The following is a 27548-nucleotide window of genomic DNA, read 5'->3' as shown; positions in this document are numbered from 1 at the left end:
AACAGAAAGATCTCTCTGAAAGCATCTCCTTGGTGAGCATAGGAGGGGTGTGTGTAGACCCCATTGGACCCAACGTTTTGTTTTATTCGTTCTGGCTTTTATTTGGTTTGAAATTTGGTTTGGATACTAAGTGGAATTTTTGTCAATGAACAGTGCTGTTCATCAAATAGAGTGATTTAAAGATAAACATTGGTGTTGCTGTATATTTTCAAGTAGACATGAATTGCAGACATGCCACAATAGATCTAGAGAGAAACATGATCAGACAGTATGGACAGATCACAGATGTGGAATTTGTCACACTTGACAATGGGCAGCAGTAAGAAGGTTTTCAGGGAGCAGGAGCAGGTATTTAGGTGTCAGAAAATAGGGGCAGCAGTGATGTAGGCATGTGTGGTCTTTTGTTAAAGGAGAAATGCCGGTAACCTAAGGACAGCCAGGGTTTCTGAGATAACTGCAGTATGGGTGAAAGCAGTAGTGCATTTAATTGCATTATTGATCAGATAACAATTGGGGACAATTTAGGGAAAGCGAAGTAAGTGACGCTCAAAATATAGTTTTGATTCACATTTCTCAATAACCTATAGGGCAATTCTTTGTTTTCTAAGAGACAGATTATTTGATTATTCTGTAGTTATACTGCTAAAAGGCTGCAGGTCAAGTGGCACACAATGAAGAATAGCATTAACAAAGCTAAACAGGATCATCTAAAGTGGTTCTCTAAATCAATATTTAATGTGAGACTTCTCCTCTGTGATATAGCCAAGGGAAATATACATAATGGTGTGACATCTCAGTTCAATACAGGATCACAATAACTACTAGTTTAATTGTAAACAACTATCAGCTAAAAGTTAAATCATTTTCAGGTCCTACACATTTGCTTTATTACTTTATAAGGTGCTTTTTGTTTGTTTGTGTTTTGGTAATTTTCTTGTAGAATATACCCTTGTATATGTCACAATGCCAAAACACCCAGCACCACATAAGACCCATATGGTATTTCCATGTGGAAGGGATGCATATTTTTCTGTCCTCTATAATGGCATAAGGTTCTTTGCCTTTTTCCTCCTTGCCTTTTCTCTTTGTGCTTTTACCGTGCAGTAGTATGTCATTAAAGCAAAAATGAAGTGAAAAAAAAACTCTTATGATATAATGAATTGTACTGTATGTGTAGTACAAATAATAAAATAGTAGTAGCAAAGAAAAGAGTCTTATTGTAACGATCGATGTCAGCACACAGAGAGAATCTGATTATTGGTGATCTGCAGTATCACCAAGAATACAGATATATACCTGATTATTGATGATCTGCAGAATCACCAATAATCCAAGTATAACTAACTTCTGGACACCTATATAGTGTGAGTGTTTGGTGTTTATGTGTGAGTGTCCTCTATGCCATATCCCTTCCAGTGAACCAGATACTGCACGGAGTTCTGCACAAGCCGGGAGTCCAGAATCTTTTCTATCTCATACTCAGGTTGGTCATCAATCAACACAGGGGGGGGGGGAGAGTCATCCACTGCAGTGACCAGAATCTGCCGGTCCAGTGGGAGCAAGGGTATCCCCAATTTTTTTATGAAATCGTAATCAATGAGGTTCGCTGCAGAACCGGAGTCCACAACGGCTTCTGTGGAACTAGTCTGACCCTCCCATGTAATAGAGCAGGGAAGGAGCAGACGATCACTGTTTAGAGATAAAGACTGCTCGCCTGTGGTGTTGAGTAACCCCAGGCGGCAGCATTCTCCTGGCCCCTTAGCACCATATAGACCGTGTTTTCTTGCTCTTCTGTGACTCTTTTTCACCTGACTCAGCCCTGAATATCCGATTTGCATCGGCTCGTCATAGGGTGACGAAGGTCGAGAAGAGTCGTCTGAGACAGACCTTATAGCATTCCTACCATGAATCTGTTTCTGGTAGCGCAAACGGCGATATATCTGCATGGCCAAAGAAATTGCCTTATCTACAGATTTGGGCTCAGGATGTCCGATCATTATGTCATGGATTGCATCCGACAATCCTGCCAAAAAACAGTCTAATAAAGCATATGTTCCCCATCTAGCCAAGACAGCCCACTTCCTAAACTCAGCGGCGTAAACCTCTACCGATTTACGACCCTGTCTAAGCATCTTGAGCTTCCTCTCAGCAGTAGACGAAATATCCGGGTCATCGTATATAATGGTCATGGCCCTAAAAAAATCCTGAACTGAGGACAACGCCTCATTCTCTGCAGAAAGGCTATATGCCCATGTTTGAGAATCACCTGACAACAGGGTCTTTATAAATGTTACCCTCTGAGACTCAGTTCCTGACAAGGTAGGCCTCAACTCAAAATAAAACAACACACGATTCCTGAAATTCTGAAAGTCAGATCTATGGCCAGAAAACTTTTCAGGTACGGACATACGAAGGTCCGTGACTGGAGAGGATCGCACTGTATTTATAGTCAATTGAAGTTCCTGAACAGCCCCAGACAGTTGTGTAGTCTGGTTTTGTTGGTTAATAATCACCCCGGAAAGAGCGTTGACCGCGGTGGTCAGGACTTCAACATGACTACGTAGTGCGTCCATAATGTTTGGGTCTGCCGTTCTGTAACGATCGGTGTCAGCACACAGAGAGAATCTGATTATTGGTGATCTGCAGTATCACCAAGAATACAGATATATACCTGATTATTGATGATCTGCAGAATCACCAATAATCCAAGTATAACTAATCTCTGGACACCTATATAGTGTGAGTGTTTGGTGCAACAGTAATGACTTTGAGTGGGACCACCCGAGGAGCAGGTGGTCCTTGGCAGTATGGGAAATACCTCCCTCTGGGAAGTGCAAAAACCTTCCAGCAGCCTGAGACATCCAAAGGGGTGGAGCCCCAGGCTGGATAGAAGGAAGGACCTGTGGCTGAGTGACACCTGGAAGGTGGGTGTCACAAGCAGGTCTGGAGACTATCTCTTAATGGATAGAGATAGCTCTCAAGGTCGGGCAAGCCAGGTCGGCAACACAAGGGCAGACAAGGTACAGAGACAGAAGGCTGATTCGGTAACCAAAGGCAGGCAGGGTTGACAACAGGTAATCAGATATGCATAGGTACTGAATCAGAAAGCAGAGGGATAGTCAGAAATGCAATAGGTCATAACAGATATCAAACAATGCCTAGTCTTGGGTGTGAGGTCCGTGGTCTCAACACCCTGGAACTAGTCTGAAGTATAATATGATGGTACACAGTATCCCTAGTCTTGGGTGTGAGGTCCGTGGTCTCGACACCCTGGAACTAGCCTGAACTATAACACAATGATAACGCAGAATCCCTAGTCTTGGGTGTGAGGTCCGTGGTCTCGATACCCTGGAACTAGTCTGAAGTATAACACAATGATAACACAGAATCCCTAGTCTTGGGTGTGAGGTCTGTGGTCTCAACACCCTGGAACTAGTATGAAATATAACACAAGGATAACACAGAATCCCTAGGCTTGGGTGTGAGGTCCGTGGTCTCAACACCCTGGAACTAGTCTGAAGTATAACACAATGATAACACAGAATCCCTAGGCTTGGGTGTGAGGTCCGTGGTCTCGACACCCTGGAACTAGTCTGAAGTATAACACAATGATAACACAGAAGTAATCTGGCTCAGTGTGAATTCCCAGGTCCTCCTGGTTCTAACACACTGTGGGATCTGACTATGGTCTGAGTGCTTTCACGTAAGTGTTCGCAACGGCAGACAACTTGAGACTGACCAGCAGTGACCATATATAGAGCGGCGCTCCCAGGCACCACCCATCACCGATCAACCAATAGCCACTTGCTCTGAGGTCAGCTGACCAACCTGGTCAGCTGACCCCTTCTCGTTTGTCACAAAGGTTCTGCATCTCAGCGCGCGCGCGCGTATTCCTCAACCTGTGTGACCTAACAGACCCAGCCACACCAGACGCACGCTGCTGCGTGCAAACCGCCGCGCTGGACGCAGAATCAGCCGCCTTGCTGCCAGTACACGCGGCGGCTTTTCCGCAATCTATTACACTTCTATTGTTATTTTCCGTTATATAGCCTTTTTTTCTATAACATTGCATCATTCTGTCACAGTTGCAGTTTTAAAACCTTACTCTGTCTTTTAAGCTATAAAACAAAGCAGAAATAAGGCCCCTTTCAACTTTCCTGCAGTAAAACCTTTTCTTAACCTGTCTCTCACGGTTTTTTGGCTGTTTAAGTGCTTCAGAAAACAGAACTGTATCCGACCCAGTAGGTCAAATAGCTCAGAGAAGCTCTTTTGCATAGATACGTTTTTGAACTCTTTTTTTTAGTTTTTTAACATCTTCCTGGAAACAAATTACTTCGCAGTACTACATATACAGTTCATTATATCATAAGTTTATTTTCACTTTAGGTTGCCTTTAAGAGATTAATCTATTTTATTGCTTGCAATGCCAATGTTTATAGCTTGCTTTGTATAAAATCACCGGAGACAAAAGAGGCCAAAGAAATCATCTTTTATAATAATAATAGCAAAAACTGAATGTATGTCCAGGAAATCAGCACAAAGCCTTCATTGACTGGGATTCTGAACCATTATATATGCAATATATCAGATGTACCACTATATACCTTTGTTCATCCTACTGTTAAGTGTAAAGAGGGGGCTTATGTGGTCTTAGTATATGATGTAATGTAAGCATTATTGGAATACAAATCACTGAACAATCCACTTATTCGTTAGAAAAGAAAAGGCAGTCATGAATTTTCCATGCCAACCGAGGAAAATCATATATTTGAGTGGTATGCTTGTTTCAAGCATTGCTTCTCTACTTTAGTGGCTTACTAGTGAACTGGTAAATCATTGGTTGCATGGGTATGGTGCACAGTGCACTAGATAGAGAACCTATTCCAAATTTCATAAATTGGGGTACTCAAACTCACCTTCTAACCTTTCCCCAACTTCCTAATCTATTCTGTCCCCTACCATTGGACCATTGTGCTGGACCAATGAATCCAGAAGATGCAGTAGGGAGCATTGTAGGTGTAGAGGAGGAGGTTGGAGAAGCTAATCTCTCTGATCTCTGTTGGGAGTGGGAACAACTGCACATAAATGGGGACAATATAATGGGAACATTAGAATTGGGGACACTAAAATAGAGGCACTGTAGTGGGGGAAAATACCAGGCAGAACATTAGCATTATAATGGGGTATTACAGTAGAGGCAATAAAATTGAAGCACCTTTAATTGGGGGCACTATATTGAAGGAACTGTGATGGGAGAACTGCAATATTAAGCACTGTAATGTACATGTGGGAATGTCATGGAACTCTGTAATAGAGGCACATGAAATGAGGGGACTGTAATGGAGGCACATAAAGTATAGTGGAAAGACATGAAATATAAAGGAGGCACATGAAATTAGTGTTTTGTAATGGAGGCACATGAAAATGAGGTCACTGTAATGGATATCCAAAACCCAGCCAAACTTAAGGCCTGGTGCACACTTTGATTGGTCAACTACTGTCCAATTTTACTACCTTCATGTAGTATGAGGGTTTAAATACACAATCTGGTTTTAGTATTCAATATCAGTTGACACGTATTAATTGGAGGCTAAAGCCTGGCACACACTTATAATGATGATATTATGATTGGCCAATCACTGACCAATTTGACCACCTCCAAGTAGTATGAGGATCAACTTTTATTGAATACTATCAGGAAATTGTGTAGGTAAACCCTAACACTACGTAGAGGTGGTAAAATTGGTCAGTGATTGGCCAATCATAATTGAAAGTATGTACGTATGTTAAGGGTACATACACACATCCAATTGTGATTGGCCAATAATTGACTAATTTTACCACTTCCATGTAGTAGGAGAGGCTACCTACATCTGGTCATAGTATGTCCCTCATGCTAAAATGGAAATGGGAAAATTGGCCAATGATTGGCTAATTAAAATTGGTTGTATGTACACACTATAAAACTTTTCTTCAGGCTTCCCTCTTCCCCCACTGAAATGTGAGTGGGCCTGTTTATACAGCTAAGTTGACTACATTAATTACCGTATATTCCGGCGTATAAGACGACTGGGCGTATAAGACGACCCCCCACCTTTTCCAGTTAAAATATAGAGTTTGGGATATACTCGCTGTATAAGACTACCCCTCTTTCAACGCACACCAAATTAAAAGTAAAATTAAAAAATCACATACTGGTGCTGTGTATGAACAGATACTGGTGCTGCACTGTATGTGGTACCCAGTATATAACAGTATATAGTCAATTGACTTGTTGCATTGGTCAACTCTCCTTAAGTAGACTGGTCAGCTTTCCTTGACTACCTGTTTATCAGAGCGGTATGGAGGAATAGATTGCGCTCCCTCAGCAGGGAGATTTGAGAGGCGGTAACAGGATAACAGGATAGGGCATGACACCCGGCATATAAGACGACCCCAACTTTTCAGAAGATTTTCAAGGGTTAAAAAGTAGTTGTAATGATCGGTGTAACACAGAGAGGGTCTGATTACCGGTGAACTGCAGTATCACCGAGAATACAGAATATACCCGATTATCGATGATCTGCAGTATCACCGATAATCAGATATATCTACTAACCTCTGGACACCTGAGATAACAAGTGAGTGTTAAGTGCAACAGCAATACTTTGAGTACTGCACAGAAGTATGTTCCTTCCGTAGGCCTAGACTCTTCCGGGGGAGGAGCTAGACTGAGAGTAGGAAGGACAGAGTGTGAGTGACACCAGAGAGAGGGTGTCACTAAGAGGTCTGGGAACTGCCTCTAATAGTAAGGTCAGTTCTCGAGGTCGGGCAAGCCAGGTCGTTAACACACAGACAGATAAGGTACAGATTCAGGAGACTGATACGGAATCCAATGAACAGGCAAGGTTTGGCAACGGAGTATCAGAATAACAAGGTACAGAATCAAGAGGCAGATACAGAGTCCAGGAACGAGCAGAGTTTGGCAACAGGATATCAGAAGTAGCAAGGTACAGAATCAGAGTTCAGAGGGATAGTCAGGCAGGCAGAAGGTCATAACAAATAATACAGTTCAATATTCCTGACGCTAAGGTGTGAGTTCCTTGATCGTCAACACCTTTGGAAACTATGCTAGAACACAGATACAGACAAGGTCTGAGTGCTACCACGTAGTGATCGCAACGCCAGACACCAGAGAAATGACCAGCACCCAGTATATATACCACAGCGCTCTCCAGCGCCACCCCTAAGTGCTGGACCAATGGAGGATGGTAAAAATGTCAGCTGACCAGCTTGGTCAGCTGACTCTTCTCTGGCTGTCATATAAGCTCTGCCTCTCAGCGCGCACGCGCGTCCTTCTGAACCTGTGTGGACTAGCAGTCCCAGCCACACCAGACATGTTTTGTAAAGTATCAGCTGATTCGGGCGCGGGGGCCGCCGCACCGCTCTCCAAGCAAGCGGCGGACTCCCCGCGTCCAACCACCATGTCAGAGGTATCGCTATGCGTACAAACCGCCGCATCCAACGCGGACTCCACCGCTCTGCCTATGCGGCATGCGGCGGTTTCTTCGCGTTGTGCCGCCATGTTGGACGCGGAAACAGCCGCCTCACCCTGAACACTTGCGGCGGCTTTTCCGCGTTTCTTCACAGTAGTCTTATACGCAGGAATATACAGTATATGTGAAAATGCACTGAACATTAAAAGATGACAGGTAGCAAAGATCATTTTTAGGTGAAAAATAATCTAGAAATGCATTGCTCTGACTTAAAAAATATTGGATTTCAGACTGATCACGTGGAAAGCAGTTCAATGTTATGTCAGTGACTGGCAATAAACTTAAAATCAAATTTGCTCCATCAAAACATTTTCTTTTTTGAACTGAATAAGCCAGATGGAAAATGAAGCAAACTTAAATTGATTGACTCATCATTAAATCCCAAGTATTGATTAATATTTATAATCTGTTTTCCACTGTCAAATAAAGTCCACTCTAGTTTCGACTTGTCAAAAATTAAGTTAGGACAAAGCAATTGAATTGCATTTTTCCACATATTGAAGGAAAATACGTGTGTTGGTTTTCTTTCTGGTTGTTACAAAGGTTTCCCATAGGGGTTTTCTCGTGGTTCAAGAGCGCTGGTAACAGAGAATAGTCTTGATTAAGGTGATATGTCTGTTACCAAAGCTTTCAGTAACATTACTGTCACACACATCCTGTAGATTCATTAGTAATGAGTCAGACACCCAGACTAAGCAAGCAGCTCAGAACTTTCAGACTAAACTATCTGCACGGTTCTACCATTCACAATGAGTTACCAAAGGACCAGCTTTGTGTTCACTGAACTGAACAAGAAACTAATAATCAGTGAGATAATAGCAAATTGATTTTTAGCATAGCATTTTTCTTTTTTTTTGCTTTTAGATTACAAAATTCTAGTGGTTTTAGTTCACACTGACTTAAAACAAGAAAAAGGGTAAAAGTAAAACATAGTACATGTGCAAGCATACATATAAGATGTATCTGTCCCAAAGTAATATGTAGTTATCACTTAAGGTAGGTAACCAAAATGTGACATCTTACTGATATTAAAATAGTCCATCTCCGCATGAGGGATTCTCAGGAATACCTTTATTTTTTGAAAAGAATAAAGGAAATACTGAGAATCCACCATAAGGGAATGGACTAGTTCAAAACATGTCACAATTGACAGATTTGTACTATGTACTGTACATGAAAGCTACATATGAAAAAAGTAATTTGCATTGCATTGTACTCTGAGACAAATGTACAACCTATATGTATACATGTTTTTTAGATTGTACAATTTCCACGATAGTGGTCCTTTAAAGGAATACTATCGATTCACACATTTTTTTCAATTGACACAGGAATTGTTTGGGAAGTGCTGCTAAGTACAGGTGTATACATTTTAGTAGCAACTTCTTTGTTTACTGTTAGCAAAATACTTTCGATCTTTACTGACGCCAAAACTGACATCTGACTGAGCCATGAGGAGAGGGGAAATTCCCCTCACACTTGATCAGTTAACTCTATGTGTAGCTCTGTGTGTGACAGAGAGAGAAAGCTCCCAACAGCTGCAGATCCTATGTCCTGTGTTCAGGGCCGGGCCGAGGCATAGGCTGGAGAGGCTCCAGCCTCAGGGCGCAGTGTAGGAGGGGGCGCAAAATTCATTCAGTTGTCATTCCTAATTGTGTATGAAGCAGAAAGAAATAAGAAAAGGGGATACATAGCAGTGACTGCAAGCCAGATAACTAGATATTAAGGTGTTGGGGAGGTTGTGGGCCCTGTGGCGCCTCTTACTCTAATAGCAATCAGTGTGTAATGGCTGGGGTGGGAGGGATGGAGGAGGGGCCTCTTAGTGTAATAGCAATCAGTATGTGACGGCTGTGGTGGTAGGGATGGGGGAGGGGCCTCTTAGTCTAATAGCAATCAGTGTGTGACGGCTGGGGTGGGAGGGATGGAGGGGCCTCTTAGTCTAATAGCAATCAGTGTGTGATGGCTGGGGTGGGAGGGATGAGGGAGGGGCCTCTTAGTGTAATAGCAATCAGTGTGTGATGGCTGAGGTGGCAGGGATGGAGGGGCCTCTTAGTGTAATAGCAATCAGTGTGTGACATCTGGAGTGTGAGGGATGGAGGGGCATCTTAGTCTAATAGCAATCAGTGTATAATGGCTGGGGTGGGAGGGATGAGGGAGGGGCTTCTTAGTGTAATAGCAATCAGTGTGTGATGGCTGGGGTGGCAGGGATGGAGGGGCCTCTTAGTGTAATAGCAATCAGTGTGTGACGGCTGGGGTGGGAGGGATGGAGGGGCCTCTTAGTCTAATAGCAATCAGTGTGTGATGGCTGGGGTGGGAGGGATGGGAGGTACCTCTTAGTGTAATAGCAATCAGTGTGTGATGGCTGGGGTGGCAGGGATGGAGGGGCCTCTTAGTGTAATAGCAATCAGTGTGTGACGTCTGGGGTGGGAGGGATGGAGAGGCCTCTTAGTCTAATAGCAATCAGTGTGTGACGGCTGGGGTGGGAGGGATGGGAGGGACCTCTTAGTGTAATAGCAATCAGTGTGTGACTGCTGGAGTAGGAGGGATGGGAGGAGCCTCTAAGTGTAATAGCAATCAGTGTGTGACGGCTGGGGTGGGAGGGATGAAGGTGCCTCTTAGTCTAATAGCAATCAGTGTGTGATGGCTGGGGTGGGAGGGATGGGAGGGGCCTCTTAGTGTAATAGCAATCAGTGTGTGACGGCTGGGGTGGGAGGTATGGGAGGGGCCTCTTAGTGTAATAGCAATCAGTGTGTGATGGCTGGGGTGGGAGGGATGGGGAGGGACCTCTTAGTGTAATAGCTAATAGCAATCAGTGTGTGACGGCTGGGGTGGGAGGGATGGGGAGGGGCCTCTTAGTGTAATAGCAATCAGTGTGTGACGGCTGGGGTGGGAGGGATGGAGGGGCCTCTTAGTGTAATAGCAATCAGTGTGTGATGGCTGGGGTGGGAGGGATGGGGGAGGGGCCTCTTAGTGTAATAGCAATCAGTGTGTGACGGCTGGGGTAGGAGGGATGGAGGGGCCTCTTAGTGTAATAGCAATCAGTGTGTGACGGCTGGGGTGGGAGGGATGGAGGAGGGGCCTCTTAGTGTAATAGCAATCAGTGTGTGACGGCTGGGGTGGGAGGGATGGGGAGGGGCCTCTTTGTGTAATAGCAATCAGTGTGTGACGGCTGGGGTGGGAGGGATGGGGAGGGGCCTCTTAGTGTAATAGCAATCAGTGTGTGACAGCTGGGGTGGGAGGGATGGAGGGGCCTCTTAGTGTAATAGCAATCAGTGTGTGACGGCTGGGGTGGGAGGGATGGGGAGGAGCCTCTTAGTGTAATAGCAATCAGTGTGTGATGGCTGGGGTGGGAGGGATGGAGGGGCCGCTTAGTTTAATAGCAATCAGTGTGTGACGGCCGGGGTGGGAGGGATGGAGGGGAGCACTTTGGTGTCTCAGCCTTGGGTGCTGGAGGACCTTGTCCCTGCTCTGCCTGTGTTTCTAACTGAAGTGTCTGAAGAGAGAAGAGGAAATGTAACTAATTGTCACAGCTTTTCATACTGTTTTTGCTTTCAGAGTTTGATATGTTTGATATTTTCTTTCTGTAGTCTGAAATGCAAATCTGGCTGTGCATTGAAGCAGACACCCCTTCTGCAATTGATTTGTCCCAATATAGCTAAATCCTACCCTCAATAAATTACAGTTTTTGCCTCTGATATTTAACATGAAAAGAAGAAAATGTTTACACAGCTACTTAGACATTATTTGCACACTGTCATTTTAGAACACTTGGGTATCAATAGTATTCCTTTAAGTAAGTACTGCTACCACCCAAGTCCTACTCATGGAGCCAGACTGATGAGGGGCCAATGTAGCTGGAAACAGCTGTAGTAAACAAGTTGGATTAGTATGGCTCTGTAACTTTAACCACTTTAGCCTAGTGTCGAAAATTGTATGCATGCGAGCAACGTTCACCTCCCATTTATTCGCCAATAACTTTATCGCTACTTATCACAATTAATTGATCTATATCTTGTTTTTTCTGACACTAATTAGGCTTTCTTTGGGTAGTACATTTTGCTAAGAATTATTTTTTTCTAAATCCATTTTAACAGGAAGATTAAAAAAGAAATGGAAAAAAATCATTATTTCTCAGTTTTCGGCCATTATAGTTTAAAATTAATACATGCTATCATAATTAAAACGTATGTATTTTATTTGCCCATTTGTCACGGTTATAACACCATTTAAATTATGTCCCTATCACAATTTATAAGAAAGAGCCAATCGCACTCTTCTGGCACACCACCCTTAGTAAAAAGAAAGGGGGGTGAGGTGTGCAGGGCTTGTCTCCGGATACCACAGAGAATAGTAGTAGTAGATCAAAATGGAAGTCCGCACCACCTCTTTAGGATAAATCTTTGTTTTATTAGTATAAAAAACACATTAAAAAGAACCAATAGGCAAGACAGTCCGCTGTTTCGGGCTCCTGCCCTTCTTCATGTTTTTTATCAGCTCAAATATGTTATCAGTGAGAGTGATGCTACAGTTTGACTGACTGTAGAGAATTCATGTACAGCTCTGCATTCTTAACCTTTATAGTGAGAAAAAAAAAAGGATCACAGCCTAGTTTTATGTAGGATTGGGACCCTGCATACATAACTCATTATGTCTCATGTCTTTTCGGGCAACCTTTCAGTTGTGTTGATATGCTGTGCTGATATAAAGTATTGTTTATATACTGCTACATTGCTTGCTTATTTGCATTTGTGTTCATTCAAGCCTTTCTAAAAAAGTGACAGTACACTAAAAAATGATGAATTATATGTCATGAAAGCATACTATAGTGTTTCTAGCATACTGAATGGAAAATGTCTACGTTTACACAGCTATAAATTATTATTTTTTTTATCACATAGGACTGACTGACTTGGAAGAGGCTGAGAAAACAGGACAACTACCAATGAGGACATCTCAAGAAGATGCTAGTTTTTCAACAGTAGGCAATAAACAGGCAAAATTTGTACATTCACCAACTAAAGAGCCCCTAAGAACTGAGAGAATAGAACGTTATGATGCAAAACAAGAAAGAAACCATGGATCATTGGAAGACTTACCACCTGCAAGTGACTCCCATACAGATTTAAGAGATGGTGAGGGTTCTGAAGTGCTCACAGGTACGGATCAAAAAACCACAGATGGAGAAGATGCTGAAGGGTTTTCAGGAGACCTAATTGATAATAATGAGAGAAAACTGCCTTTTGAAATGCCCAATCCCACTGGTTTAGCCCTGTTAACACATAACTTAGATGACTCTTTCTTACCAACCAAAGGAGAAAGATATTCTAATTTCCAGGAACGACGAGGCAAACAGAAGACATTCTCAGAAAATTTAGCCTTGTCTTTGCATCAGATTGAAACACATGGAACAAGTAGCCTTGCTGATATGAATGTGCTACCAACAAAGGTTCCTAATTCTAACTCTGGTCAACAGGACTCTGATCTATCAAATACATTTCCACTTTCAAGCCATCATGAAAAGGACAAACCAGAAGCAATTCATGAAAACACTGAGAAATCAGATCACATATTGAGTAATCTAAAAGGATCCAAAACATGGCTAAGCAATGTAACTTTGCAAAAGGCTACAGAAGTCTCAAAAAGTGTGCTGACTGACATGGAGAGCCAACCCACAGCTGCTACCTATCAAGAAGTGTCCACTCATGATATGAGCTTTGACAGTAAAATCTATTCAACACAGAGTTTACAAGACAGTTCTTATGAAGCTAAGCACATACCTAGCAAGGGACCTGGAAAGAGAATGACAGCTGCAGAAAATATTAATTCAGTTGTGGAAAATGACTCTGATTCCGGTACCAGTACTTTCACTACAGACTCCCTCTTGGCAACAGAAGACAGAGTGACAGTTGCTTATAGAACACCAAAACCGTATGAACATGTTGACTCACTGTCACCTGTAGCTTCTTTTACTCCAATAGATACTGGAACAGCCACACCAACTCCAGATCTTAGGGTGGACCACCATAGTGATATTCATGGATTTTCTGTACAACCTTCCTATGTAACTATCATTCCATCTGACACTACTGCTATGTTGGGTTCTACAGTAGATAGTGAAATGGAACAAACATTATCTCTGGAAAAGGATGAAGACCTGGGAAGTGGTGGAGAAGAAGACAGCACACAATGGCTTCTTGATGAACATAGTGCACAAGGTACATCTTATTTAGTGTATGGTATTTTTTCTTGTAAAATTTTTAAAGCTTTAGTTTGAGAACATTTTTAATGCACATCATACATCTGTAATTGCATATAAAGAAAAGTGCAAAACAAAATGTTAAAGATGCTTTAATATTGCAATATATAAATCTAATAAAGATTGCAAGCGGACAGTGACGGAAGTGTCTGTATAACCAAAACCCTTCTTGTCCAGCCCAATGCCCTCCTCCCTTATTGATTCCCTGGAGTCTGTTGGTTTAACTATCCCCAGGAGTAGTGATGTTTGTGACATCATGGTGGGACCACAGAAGATCCCCACTGAAGTCACATCTCTCTAGTACCTGTCATTAGCTGTTGGTCACTAGAGAGGCGTGGCTTCCACAGGGACTGCAGTTGGCCCACCATGACACTTGATACTGTCAGGGGCTGGGTTTTCTCTAGAAGGGAGGCAGGAGTAAGGACTGAGAGAGGCTATAGACTGTGTATACAGTCGTCTGCATGATAGCATGCAGGGGACGATGCAGAATTCCATGTTGCAAAAAAATAAACATTTTTTAAATCAAATTTTAGATGCACATTTTTTTTTAAATTGCATTTCTATGAAATTGTTTTTAAAAAGTGCTTGAACTAGGACTTTTAAGCAAAGCAAAATAAAAGGCAACCCAATACTAAATATAAACTTGGTTAAAATTTTGTCTGTATTAGTTATAGAGTTATAGGAGGGTCATTTTTCAGTGTCTATACACAAATCCTGACTTGCGTCTATGCACAGGATACTTCTCTTCTGCCCGTGCTGAACAATCAGTGCCTGTTGGTGGCCTAGCTGATAGATGGGGAATTGGATGCACGCTGAAAGGGTTACAAGCCAGCGTAAGGGAAAGAGAAACAAATGGATCTTCTCCTCCTCTACTCCTCCCTAGTACTGACAACTGACAGTTCTTCATGGTATTTGGCATGGAGAGAATCCTGTGAGAACAATTATCTATGCCTAACAGCCTCCCTTATGTGTAATGCAACTCATTAGGAACAGTAATAAACATATAAACAAGAGTATCTTGGGAAAATATAAATCCATGTTAGTATGAAGGATGTTAGAAGAGGGTATTACTCTGCCATATATTTACATTTATTATTATCCAGTAATACCATGCAGAGGCAATGATTTTGTTAGAATCTGTATTAAAAAAAACAGGCGTTTCAAGCTATGACTCATTAAAATGATGGGGTTACCTAAATACAATTAAAACAAAAATATGAGCACTAGAAACCAATTAACTTTCTACCATGTCGTGCTTCCTTTTCACACTAAGTAAGTTAAGCAATTGGAGGCCACCGCTGCATCCATATGTCCAGGTGACACAGTTTCCATGGCAACCATGGGTATCCTTTGTGCTTTCTGCCAATCAAGGCAAGGAGAATATTGCTACAGCACTCTGTTAATGAGGCCCAGCGAGGCCATTCTGAGCAAGTCATAAATTTAATGTGTAGAATAAGTGTTTCTGCTCCCTGTAAATATTCCCAAAATAACAGCTTCATTTTAACCCACAGAGCCTTGACATTTGTGGCAGTGGCTCCTGTTGGAAATAACGTCTTCAAATACAGTCAGCAGTCGTAAATGTAACATAACTGTTATAGCGATAGCTAGTTTTATTATACCATATGGTCGTTTTAAGTGGGGACTGCTTGTTTATGTTTCGTCTGTTTCTGATAAATGATGACAGGGAATACATGGAAATATATAGAAAAATGCAGATAAATAAGGAGCGTTGTGTGCAAGCTCTCATCTGCATATTTGTTCTGAGTCAATGACTCAGAAGGGACCCAGGGGCACTATATGTTTGTTATTTTATATGTGCATATGTTGGCCATTTCAGGTACTGGCACCCCCTATGCGCCCATGTTTCATCTGATCCTCTCTGAGGAGAATGTTGTACATGAATCTAAGCAGCCTTGAGCAGCTACGGCCAGCCCTGCAGAACTTGACATCAATTACTGTGCATGTCCCATGGGCGGCTTCCTGGCAGGCAGTATCTCTCTAGAGAGGACTGCGGCTGAATGGTGTCGCTCTGTCACTAGAGATCAGAGCACTACATTGCTGTGCCTTTAGCAGGACACTGCTGGGGCTCCGCAGCCAACAAACTGCTCTGTGTGCACTTCACAAGTCACATCCTTCTTAAAAGAATACCAAGGTGACATGATGCCATAGATGTGTATTTACAGTACAAATAACCACGCTGTATTCCTGTTTTCTTTTTTGGCCTGAAAGAGTTAACATTTAGCTATGCAACTGACAGGCTCTCTCCAGTTGTGACTTAATTGGACTCTCTTGCAGAGAACAACTTCTGAGAGCAGGGAAGAGATACAAAGGTCAATAGTTCACAGATTTAACTTTGGCATACTTCAAAGACTGTGTGAGCAGAGACAATGAAACTTTTAAAAAGTCAATTTAAACATAAAATGAAGCTGTATGGGATATCTAAAAAAAAGTCATTTTCAGGAGTCCGAGGTCAGAGTCAATTGTATAGCTCATCAGTTTATTATTACCTCAGTATTAATTTAAAGCACAGTTTTTTAATAGATGCATTTCATTTTTTCTCAAGATAACATATTTATAAATATTGCACCAAATTAAAAGTACATAGCACACATTGCTAAAATTGTCATGGGTGTGTGGTGGGCCGAAGCTCCAAAATCTGGTAAAAGAAAAAAAAACCGGAGAACACCAAGAGCACCAATATAGTGTAATGATATAGAACAATTGGAAGTATGTGTATAAAAGAGAGGTACTTACAAAGCTGGTTGCTAACAGGGAAAAACAGTATAAGAAGCATGGAGAATTCTGTCCCCACACGGGTGTGTTGTATCTTCAGAATGATGTGGTGGGTCACTATCCAAAAACAAAAAAAACTCTAAATATGGAGAGGATATTTCAGGGTAAACCCCTTAAGAGGTTAGAACTGGAGTGTCTGGAGGCAGAGCACAATGGATTTGCTATGTCTTGCATACACCTCTATAAAAGGCACTCCAAATCTACCTCCAGACACTGTTCGCTTTTGGCCTGAGGAAGCAGGTAATGCCCGCAAAATGCATCATATTTTAGTGTTGAATAAACTTTATAGCCTTAAAAGAAACCAGAGATTAACTATATTAAAAGATTTATACATACCTGGGGCTTCCTCCAGCCCCATCTGCACGGATTGCTCCCACTCTTCTTTAGCTCCGGTACCGGGTCCCATAAATTTCGGCCAGACGCAGCCAGTCTGCACAAGCGCAGTGAGCTCTCTCCGTCTCTCTCCTGTGCAGTACTATTCTCCACCAGAAGGAGATGGAGAGAGTGCACTGCACTTGCCGGAGCTGGAGAAGACTGAGGATAGCAGCGTGGGACTGATTTGTGCAGATGGGGCTGGAGGAAGACCCAGGTATGTATAAATATTTTAAAATAGTTGATCTATGGTACACCTTAACCAATAGCTCTCCATTTGACGTAAACCATCATTATTTTTAAACTGTGTTTAGTCGTTTTAAACTTTGTGCCTCTTCTCTCCCACTCCATTGCCAAAAGTATTTTATTTTGTTATTTTTTTTCAAACAACCAATTAGGCGTCATCCACATAACATTAAGAGTAGAACAATTATCAGGTCCCCATCCCATATAAGTATACTATAGAAAAGCATGTTCTTAGGGACTTTTGAGGGGCCATCTTCCAAAAAGTAATGTGTTACTAATTAATTATGTGCAGTAACCTGCATAATAGGCTGAAATGTCAAAACTGGCATCTCCAGCCTTTGCACAATGGGTGACATATACAAATAGCTCTCATAATATGACTGAACAACAATAAATCAGTTATCTGAGTATGACATGGATTTCGGCTTGGATTTAGGTGGTCATGCATTATCTTGGTTGGTGATGCTAATAAAAAAGTGGCACATTGATTCTTAGATTTTCTTAATGTGAAGTATAATTTCTCTGACTCATTCCATTTTTTCCCCCCTTCATCTTAGTTGTTTTTCTTTGCGTCACAGTTAGTTTGCTTTGTGTTATCTTCATAGTTTTCACACATCTAGCATTTCTTTGCTGCTTGACATTTTTCATTTGTCTTTCTATTATACTCTCTAAGCTCTGCAGCAATTTGTCTCTTTCCTATTTTCAGCTCCTATTCACTTCTCTTTCACTCCAGAGTCCCATTTATCACTATCTTTGTCACAAGTGCTCAGTTCTCCCCCATTGTTCTCCCTTCTGCTGCTGTCCAAACATCTCCCAGCAACCTTCCTCAGTGGCAAAAACACATTCGCATACAGTGACTCCTCTACCTTCTTTCCACTGAAATATTTAGCACCTTTTTCTCTTTCAGATGCTACAATTACTCAGTCTGATGCCAACTACGAATACAGCTACGGCTTTACTAATAAATGCCTTTCACTCTACAAGTGGAATGTCCCAGTCTTAAAATACAAATATAAATGTGCCTTCTTATAAACAGAGGGTATTTGTGATAATTTAGCTTTAAGTGAGCAACTGTGGTTTCCCATGAGGCATCACTCCTAAATATGCAAATGATCTCTTTTTGCCCCTGAAGCCAGGCTTACATCCAGAACTGCTGGTGTACAGTGAGCCTATAGTGTATACATTTTACAGAGCCATATCAATCCAATATGTATGCAGCCTGTTTCAGACTTTTAGGTGTTCATCAATGCATGGCATTGCTTGATATGGTTATATCCGAGTGAGGTAGCTCTTACAATGGGCTTACACTCACTGACTTCATCATTTATAAATTAATATTTAGCATATTTCATTTATACAGTAATATTTAAGGGACTTCAACAGAAATTCTTTCATACACCAAGGAAGGCAAATGCAACACATATTTCTACTCTCCTTATTGGATGTCACCGATTTAAAACATAAACTCAAAAATTTACCAGTCACTAAAAAACCCCCAGAAAACACATAACTGTAAATTCCTCTTCATATCTGTATATGCTTTAACCTCACCAGACAATTTTTCGGGCAGTATCACTTTAAGACTCGATATAGATTTATATGGTCTTCTATAGAACAAGCACAATTTAACCACTCTCAGGAGGAGAGCTCCGTAAACACAAATGCTTTGCTTTGCAGAATATTGGAGCTTATGTCAGTAGAGAGCAGATGTAAGATCAGGTAGTTGGCATCCAGGCTGCTGTAGCTACTTTAGTCTGGGGGGAAAGTGGCAATCAGACAGATTTCCAGCTCTGGTCAAGTAATCTTTTACCGCTAATAGCAGTCAGTCATCAACCACCTGCTGCACACATACTCACAAGACCATTGAAAAATGAGTTTGTCTGGTGAGCGTCATTTAAAGTCTATTAGCAGATTAATATTCGGTTGTGTCCAAAGCAGCTTAAAATGAGAGCATTTCTTCATAACCGTCCAATCCTTGATACAGTATTTGCATAGAAAGGAGTTCTTAAAGCCCAACTAAACCCAAATTGAATAAAGTAAATTCTAGTAGCAATCAGGATGATAATGTAATATAAACATTGCACAAAAAGCAAAGTGGTGGACAGAATAGATTTAATGGGCCAAATGTGCTTGTAAATGCAGAACAACTTGCTTCCTCCCTCTCTGGATTTAGCTGCTAGTCAGGTGTGACCATGTGACTTAGGTGTGACAGAGATAGAAGAACAATAGATGCCTAATCATGTTCACAAGAATCCCTGCATTCTAGTGCTTTATAGTAGAATCCGTGGGCTATATGCAATTTGAGTTGATAAGAAGCTCAAAAAGTGCAAGATTCTCGTCACCTCTTATCACTTAGGATTTACTGGCACATTAAATTGCTAGGTTCACCTTAGCCACGCCCCAGTATTAAGAGCATAGCTATTCTCTTGAGTCATGCTCCTGTATCCTGAGCGATGCCGAATGATAGTGAGCAAGGTATTTGTGTCCTGGAGCTGTCCTTCAGCACCATAGCACTGCTGCCTTGTTTCCTCTGGAGATGTGCGACCCATCACTGTCATCTGACGTTCATCACTAGAACCAGCAGGCTTTCTGGAAATTAACAAATGTCCACTGCAGGAGGCCAGGCTCCAAACAATTATCTATGCCACCAGCTATATGGCTAGTGCTTGATGACACAAATTAATTTGGTGATTTTTTTTTCTTCCAACTCAGCTCTTGTATCATATGCCCAACCATTTGATACAAGCTTCACCGCAGCCCTCTTGGGTCGGGTTATTGTTTTGCATCATTGTTGGTTTATCGCTTAATCAATGAAACCTTTATTTTTTATTTTTCCTTCCATCCCTCCCTCCAACTTTAAAAGAGAAAGTTGTAGTAAGGCAAAAAAGCAAAACAAAAAAAAACAAAAAGGAAAAAAAAGAAAAAATCAAAGGCAAATGCTCACCAAAGTTATAGACTATTTCACCTATGTAATATTCCTAAGCCTAGTGATTACACAAACCTTAGGCTTTTTCCTAACTCCTACAATTTAGCTTCATATGATGCAAAACTTAAGCTAGAACCATCTATACTCTGCCTCTTCATACTTCACATACATATTTGACTTAAAAAACACACTCTACTGAATATACATACTCACTCTTTCCATTTGTTATGCTCCAAACATTCCATTAGTTCTTATTTTCCATCTCCCCTATAAATCTCTCCCCGAATCACATAGTCGTGCTTAGTATATTGTCCCAAGAGGATCTAATTACATTTAGTTTATTAGATTTGGTGAATTTGATTGTGGTGTTCCCTCATCCTCCTATTCCCTACTTTCCCTGGCACTTAAGAGAAGTAAATGGGGTGGGGATGAGGAGGGAATGGAAGGGTGCTAGGCGGGAAATTCACAGCAAGCCTGCCTCTTCCTGCCTGAAAATTTGACTTAAGCCAAAAGTCAAGAAGTGATTACGGGGACTGGAAGAAAGATAGGAACGAACAACACACAGAGGTATGTGAATCCTAAAGAACCTAGCAAAACCTACCTTTGTGCTTATTTTAGGTAGCTTTGCCTCGGGTCAGTTGTGCTTTACACTCTGGCATTCTAATTGCTCCTTGTCAGGAACCGGCCCGCGGCACGCCTGCGTATACGGTTCCCGACTGCGGGTTTGACCAGATCAAGCAGGGAGCAGCCTAATTCAAGCTACAAACAAGGCTGGGACCCCTCAAACGCTCCTTACTGCCACCACTAGCTTTTGCTAGACACGTCCACTCGGCTGTCGAGGGCTCAGCGTGCAATCCACGTGTTCGTATTCGGGTCAGCTTTGCGTTTTAGGCCGAATACGGGAACGCCACGCACACGCAGTACAGTTGTACAGTAACACGGCACAATCAGGCACTGACTTGTAATGCAAGTTACACTGTAGTGCAGCAAAACCACTAACAGTCGTTCCGAGCGATACTGTTAGCCACTCTGCTGTCGAGCGCAACAGTGCCCATACACACAATGCAATTACAATCTTATACGGTAGGGTTGCTCAATCATACAATCAGGCATGGACTTTTACACAGTTACACTTCACTCTCTTCTAGGCTATGAGTGTTAGTTTAGTACAGCAGAAGTCAAACTTATTAAATAACGATTTAATATTCCAGAAAAAAAGTGGAACAATGCAGAAAATAATATATACAAAAGATGTACAAAAAACAAAGTAAAAAGTTACAAAATAAAAGTTACAACGATACACACAAAACAAGTTGCCAAAATAAAAGGGAAACGAACGTGAACGTTACCAATGCAAATGTCCAACCGTGGAGGGACACGGATTTACCGATTTCGATCGGGATCAGCTCTGGCGATGTGCTACCCTCAAGAGAAGATAATTTTTTAGGCATCTGGCCCTGCTTCTTATACTGAGAGATACACCTGGAGGCTGCCACTTCCTTGGGAAGGGGAGGACTAGTTTTAATTAACTTTCCAGACATAATTGAATTCCCAGAGATCTAACTTCCACATGTAAAAGTGTATTTCACAGCAGATCACAGCAGATTAAAGGTGGTACTTGACTGCTTTTGGGATAATAAGCCATTTCCTGGCCAGATGCTCGTTAGCCAATTAGCAGTTCCTGCTCCCATTCACCATCGGTCACCTTCAGATGCAAATGTAGTGGTCATTGACAAACAGACCATCACACCTGAGACAGCAGATGGGCTAGAGGCCTAATGAGCCATTTCCTTGCCCCAAGCTAGCAACTCCAGGCAACAGCTGCCTTCTAGCAGACATACACGTGACATAGTCAGAAAAATGAAACATATGGCTTCCATGCGATATCATACTGCGGCTATATTCTGCATATTACCGTACATATCATCATCACCCCAATATATCACCACACCTCCTCCTTTAAATTGGGGCAGGGCAGATGACCTTCCCAGGTCATCCTGCCAGTGCCTACAACGTGGGTTCTGCTTGACGGGACAGCCCATCAGCATTCCCATGATTGCTCCCCTTCCTATGTTGAATAGTGAAGCTATATTGTTGGAGAACTAAGCTCCACCTCAGCAATTTGCCATTGTCACCAGAACCCCGATGTAACCAACTAAGAGGGTTGTGGTCGGTGACGACCGTGAATACGCGACCGTAGAGATAGTGCTGCAGCTTTTGTAGGGCCCATACAATTGCCAAGCACTCCTTCTCTATGGTGGCGTAAGCTACCTCCCGGGGTAGCAGCTTCCGACTTAAATACAGAATCGGATGTTCTTCCCCAGTTTGGTTTACCTGGCTTAACACAGCACCTAGGCTGAGGCGTCCATCTGGACTACAAACCGTTGGCTGAAGTCGGGCGCTTGCAACACGGGAGGGCTGGCTAGGGCCCTCTTCAGAGCTGTGAATGACTGTTCACATTCTGGAGTCCAGAGAATCTGCTTGGGCAGCTTCCTTTTTGTGAGGTATGTCAATGGCTTGGCGAGGGCACTGTAGTTGGGGACAAACTTTCTATAGTACCCAGCAGTTCCTAAGAAGGACTGAATCTGTTTCTTCGTTTGGGGGGTGGGCCAGGACACAATGGCATCTACCTTCCCCGTGTCTGGACGAAGCTCTCCCCCCCCCACCACATTACCCAGGTACTGTACCTGTTTCATACCTATCTGACACATTCTAGGCTTGACTGTTAGTCCTGCTGCAGTGATGCGTCCCAGAACCTGTGACAGCTGCGCTAAGTGGTCTTTCCAGTTGGCGCTGAACACGGCAATGTCATCTAGGTAGGCGACAGCGCAGTGTTCCAACCCTTCCAGGAGACCATTTACAACCCTTTGGAAGGTGGCCGGGGGGGTTTTCATTCCAAAAGGCATTACATTAAATTCAAACAGACCTGAGGGGGTGATAAAGGCAGACCTCTCCCGTGCCTCAGCTGTTAGAGGGACCTGCCAGTATCCCAGACTCAAATCCACGATTGTTAGATATTGCGCGCCAGCTAACTTATCTAACAGTTCGTCGACCCTCGGCATTGGGTAAGCATCTTAAGCAGTTATCAAATTTAGTTTTCAATAATCTACACAGAACCGAGTGGTCTGGTCCCGTTTGGGTACTAGCACTACAGGTGATGCCCATGTGCTGTGCGACCGTTGGATCACCCCTAGTGACAGCATTTCCTCAATCTCCTTGCTGATGTGGGCCAGAACCTCAGGGGAGACTCTATATGCTGACTGTCTAACTGGTTTGTTATTTCTGGTGTCAACATGGTGTACAGCCAGGCTGGTCAGACCAGGACGGGCTGTAAAGGTACCACGGTAAAGGGTCAGCACATCAGATAGCCCAGCCTGCTGCTCTGCTGTCAACTCCGGATTGATCTGCACCTCGGTAACAGAGTCGGTCTCCTAGGTGGAGGCCAGGATGTCAACCAGGGCCTCTGCTTCACCGTCCGGTAGCAAACTGCAGACAGGGAGAGCGCAAGCGGTTCTATCATGATGTTCCTTTAACATATTGACATAGTACGTTTTCAGCTGCTTACCTCGGTCATCCAGCGCGACCACATAGGTCACATTACTAATCTTCCTATGTATGGTATAGGCCTAGGGCCCATCCCAAGCAGCCTGCAGCTTATTCTGTCGCATCGGGTTTAGGACCCACACCTTGCGGCCTACCTCATAAACTCTCTCCCTAGCTCCTTGGTCATACCACTGCTTCTGGGTGGCCTGGGCTTGAGTAACCCCAAAAGGGTGTCCATCTTTTTCCGGAACTTTAGAACGTATTTCACTATGGAGACCCCGGGACCCATATCCTGCCCCTCCCAGGCCTCTCGAATGAGATCGAGAGGTCCGCGTACCCTTCTCCCATATAAGAGCTCAAAGGGCGAGAACCCAGGGGATGCCTGGGGCACCTCACGATAAGCAAACAGTAAGTGGGGCAGGTAGTGCTCCCAGTCTCTCCCTTGCGATTCAACAAACATTCTTAGCATCTGTTTCAGAGTACCATTGAACCGCTCACATAACCCATTTGTCTGGGGGTGGTAAGGGCTGGCCATGATGTGTTCTACCTGCATTTGCTTACAGGGGCATTCCATTAGGTGCGACATGAATTGCGGGCCGTGATTGCTGAGCATTTCGCGAGGAAAACCGACCCGTGAGAAAATGCGCACCAATGCGTCTGCAACCTTGTCTGCCCGTATGGAGCTCAGAGCTACAGCTTCAGAGTAGTGAGTGGCATAATCTACCACCGTGAGAATGAAACGTTTCCCTGTGCTGCTGGGTATTGCTAGAGGCTCAATTATGTCAACAGCAACCCTTTGGAAAGGATCCTCTATGATGGGCAAGGGCCTCAGTGGGGCTTTGTCTGTGTCACCTGCTTTGCCGACCCGCTGACATGCGACACAAGACCGGCAAAAATCGGCAATATCTGTCCCCATGTGGGGCCAATAAAAATTGTGGGCAAGACGGGCTTTGGTCTTGCGGACCCCCAAGTGACCAGCCAGGGGCACCTCATGTGCTATTCTTAATAGCTGCTCCCTGTACCTGTGGGGAACAATCAACCTTTGGTCTTCCTCCTGTACTTCATACGGCCCAGAGGGAATACTCTCTCTGTACAGTCTGCCCTGCTCCCAGTACACCCTCACTTTGTCGCCCTCAGCCGGTGCCCTGTCCGCCAGACCCGTAAGCTCTCTCAGGCTGCTATCAGCTATCATAGTATCCAAGATGGCGCCGTAACAGGACGCCGCGGCCACAGGGCTCCGGTCTTCTTCTTCTTTCTCCCCCCTATCCCTCACCTGCTCTCTCTCCCCCTCTGGGGAAGATGCGGGGGAAGATGCTGGAATAGCGGAGGTCGCGGGTGGGAGCCGGTGGGCCGCAGAGTTTGAGCAGGCCGAGGGATGCCAGCTGATCGGCCACGTGTGCGGGGACTCTGCCATCCTCAGCCAGCCACCCGAAACGCCGCCACACAGCCTGGGGAACCTTCCGCTGATCGGGCGCTCGGCAGATCGCGCCCACGCCCTGGGATCGCCACACGTGCAGCGCAGGCTCCTCTGGCATCACTGGTCCTGGCCCACTGCTGGCTGCCGCTGGATCAGCTGACCGGGAATCGGATGCGGCGGACAGTCAGCTGATCATCGCGGTGCCATGTGCTCCGAGCTGGGAAGGGAGCCTGCCAGACACAACACCGCTGCCACAGCATGAAGGGGAGAAGCGGGCTCTTCTGCTCCTCAGTGCAGGTATGCCGCTGCCGGGTACACCAGCATGCCTTGCCGGTTCCATCCATCTGCCCCCTGCAGCTGCACCGGCCCACCGCTGCTGTTGCGGGATCCACTGGACCACCCACGGACACACCATCTTCTCTAAAGGACTGTGCTGCTGACCTCCTGGCCACCTACATCCTACCTGCACTAGGCCACAAGCCGGGGGCTAAATTTACTTGCTGCCAGGTCCACTACCTTTGCCCACTGCTGGCTGCTGCATCTGATGTCCTGCCACCACCAAGGTAAACCCCCCTGGCCTGTCCACCACTGCTGCCCCCTGGCCTGTCCACCTCCACTGCGGCCCAGCAAAGGTGCCTCCTGGCCCCACAGGGCCCCCACTGCGTCTGCACCCTCATTACCAGCCGTGCAGACTTGAAACCAGGAGTGCTACCCCTCGGGCAACCTGGTCCGAGTGAACTCTGCTGTCCGCCTCCATCATGATGCCCCTCAGTTTTTCTCAGCCTTCTCTCTCTACTTTCGTGGACAATCGGTAGCACCTGTCTTGTTGGGAGCGTGTCGCTGTGTAGCGTCCAGTGCCGAAAATGGCAGCGCTCATATCAGCTCTCAGGCTGCTCCTCCAGTCCCACTCTTTTCTGTTCCCGCTATCAATGTATGCTTTGCTATGTTTGTATTATGTTAATCTGTACGTGTATGCTGTAATGCTCTGTTTGTATTACGTTAATCTATACGTGTATGCTGTAATGCTTTCTGTTTTGCTTTTTGTTTTTGCTTTTTATTGTTTATATGTATGTACCATGCTTAACTGTATGCAATGCTGCACTCTGCTTAATTGTACGCACAAGCTGTAATGTTGTCCTATGTATGCTTGTCCCGTCTATGTATGTACCATGCTTATCCATATGCTGTTTCTTGTCTTTTTCATCAACGACCCTGTATGCGCCAAAACCAATTCCGGGTACAACCCACCGTTGTACTTGGCGATAATAAATTCTGATTCTGATTCTGATTCTGATTCTGATTCAAGTCGTACAGCCTCAGAGAACTCAGCGCTGTTGGCCACAGGCACCAGTGAGGTGGCAAACTGAGAGGCCTCTGGGTCCTCAGAGCCAGGCTCTGAAGTGGAGGAGCCCGACCCAGTGATATCAGCCCCTTCAGTGGACAATTCGTCTGCTGCAGCCCGGTGAGCACTGCGGGTAACCACTGCAGCTGACGGAGCGTTCACTGTACACATGTCATTATGCAACACAGCACATATTACATTAGTATTATCTGTATTCATGGTAACAATGTGTCCCCCTCCAGGCCTGGGCACTGGAGATTCACTAGGGCTGGCTCCTAGTACACAGTCCTTAGCCCCTGGGGGCTCACCAGCACCCCCCACTTGCACAGAGTTATCAAACATTACCTTGCAAGAGTCCTGAACTTCTGCTGGGGATGCAGGCTCCATGAGGGGTTGGAGTAGGCTCATACCGGGCCACTAACCGTCCCAGATCAGTACCCAACAAAACGTTCATGGGGATGGCATCCGTTACCCCCACTTCTTTCATTCCGCTGCCGGCCCCCCAATCCAGGTGGACCAAGGCGGTGGGTATGACAGCCATAGTCTTGCCAGGAATGTACTCCTCGGGGTTCACAAGCTGGGGGTGCACTAGAGTCACCTCTGCTCCAGTGTTTCTCAGACCGGTGGTAACTGTATCCCCAACCGTGACAGGTTGCAGATTTTCTGCATAGCTACCTGCATTCCTGGTGGCACACAACGCATTCCGTGCCCCGCCAGAGTTTGGGGCTTCCTTCTTTTCTGGGCACGTAGCACTGATGTGACCCAGTTTGTTACAGGCAAAACATTTCCGAGTGTCAACGGTGGCTGTTTTACCTCCAGGAGGCTGCAGTGCTTGGCTTCGCTGGGTGCTCAGAGGAGAAGGTCTCGTGGTCTTTTCTCCCTTCCAGCTGGGCGCCGTAGTCCTCCGAAAATCAAATACTCGATTGGACGTGTAGGAATCAGCGACTTTCGCGGCCTCATCCACGGTCTTCGGCTCTCGGTCCCGTACAAACTGCCGGACCTCAACAGGGCACGTGTGGAGGAACTGGTCTTTTTTTATCAGTTCCTGCAGGACATTAAAGGTTTCAACCGCCAGTCCATTTAACCACTGCTGGAAGGCAGTGCACAGGTTGCAAGCA

General features: G+C 44.3%; 1 protein-coding gene across 2 annotated transcripts in view; it reads left to right on the top strand.

Annotated features, from left to right (window-relative positions):
- NCAN (neurocan) overlaps nucleotides 1–27548 on the top strand; it is a 316793-nt gene that overhangs the window by 229463 nt on the left and 59782 nt on the right. For both annotated transcript variants that reach the window (XM_068234189.1, XM_068234188.1), the window contains one exon: nucleotides 12434–13750. In XM_068234189.1, the coding sequence (XP_068090290.1) occupies nucleotides 12434–13750 (1317 nt within the window). The remainder of the gene's footprint in view (nucleotides 1–12433; nucleotides 13751–27548) is intronic.

Source organism: Hyperolius riggenbachi, chromosome 1 (genome assembly GCF_040937935.1).
Source record: "Hyperolius riggenbachi isolate aHypRig1 chromosome 1, aHypRig1.pri, whole genome shotgun sequence".
In the NCBI taxonomy this organism is placed as follows: Eukaryota; Metazoa; Chordata; class Amphibia; order Anura; family Hyperoliidae; genus Hyperolius; species Hyperolius riggenbachi.
Note: the sequence above shows the minus strand (reverse complement) of the source record. Positions and strands in the feature narration are given on the sequence as shown.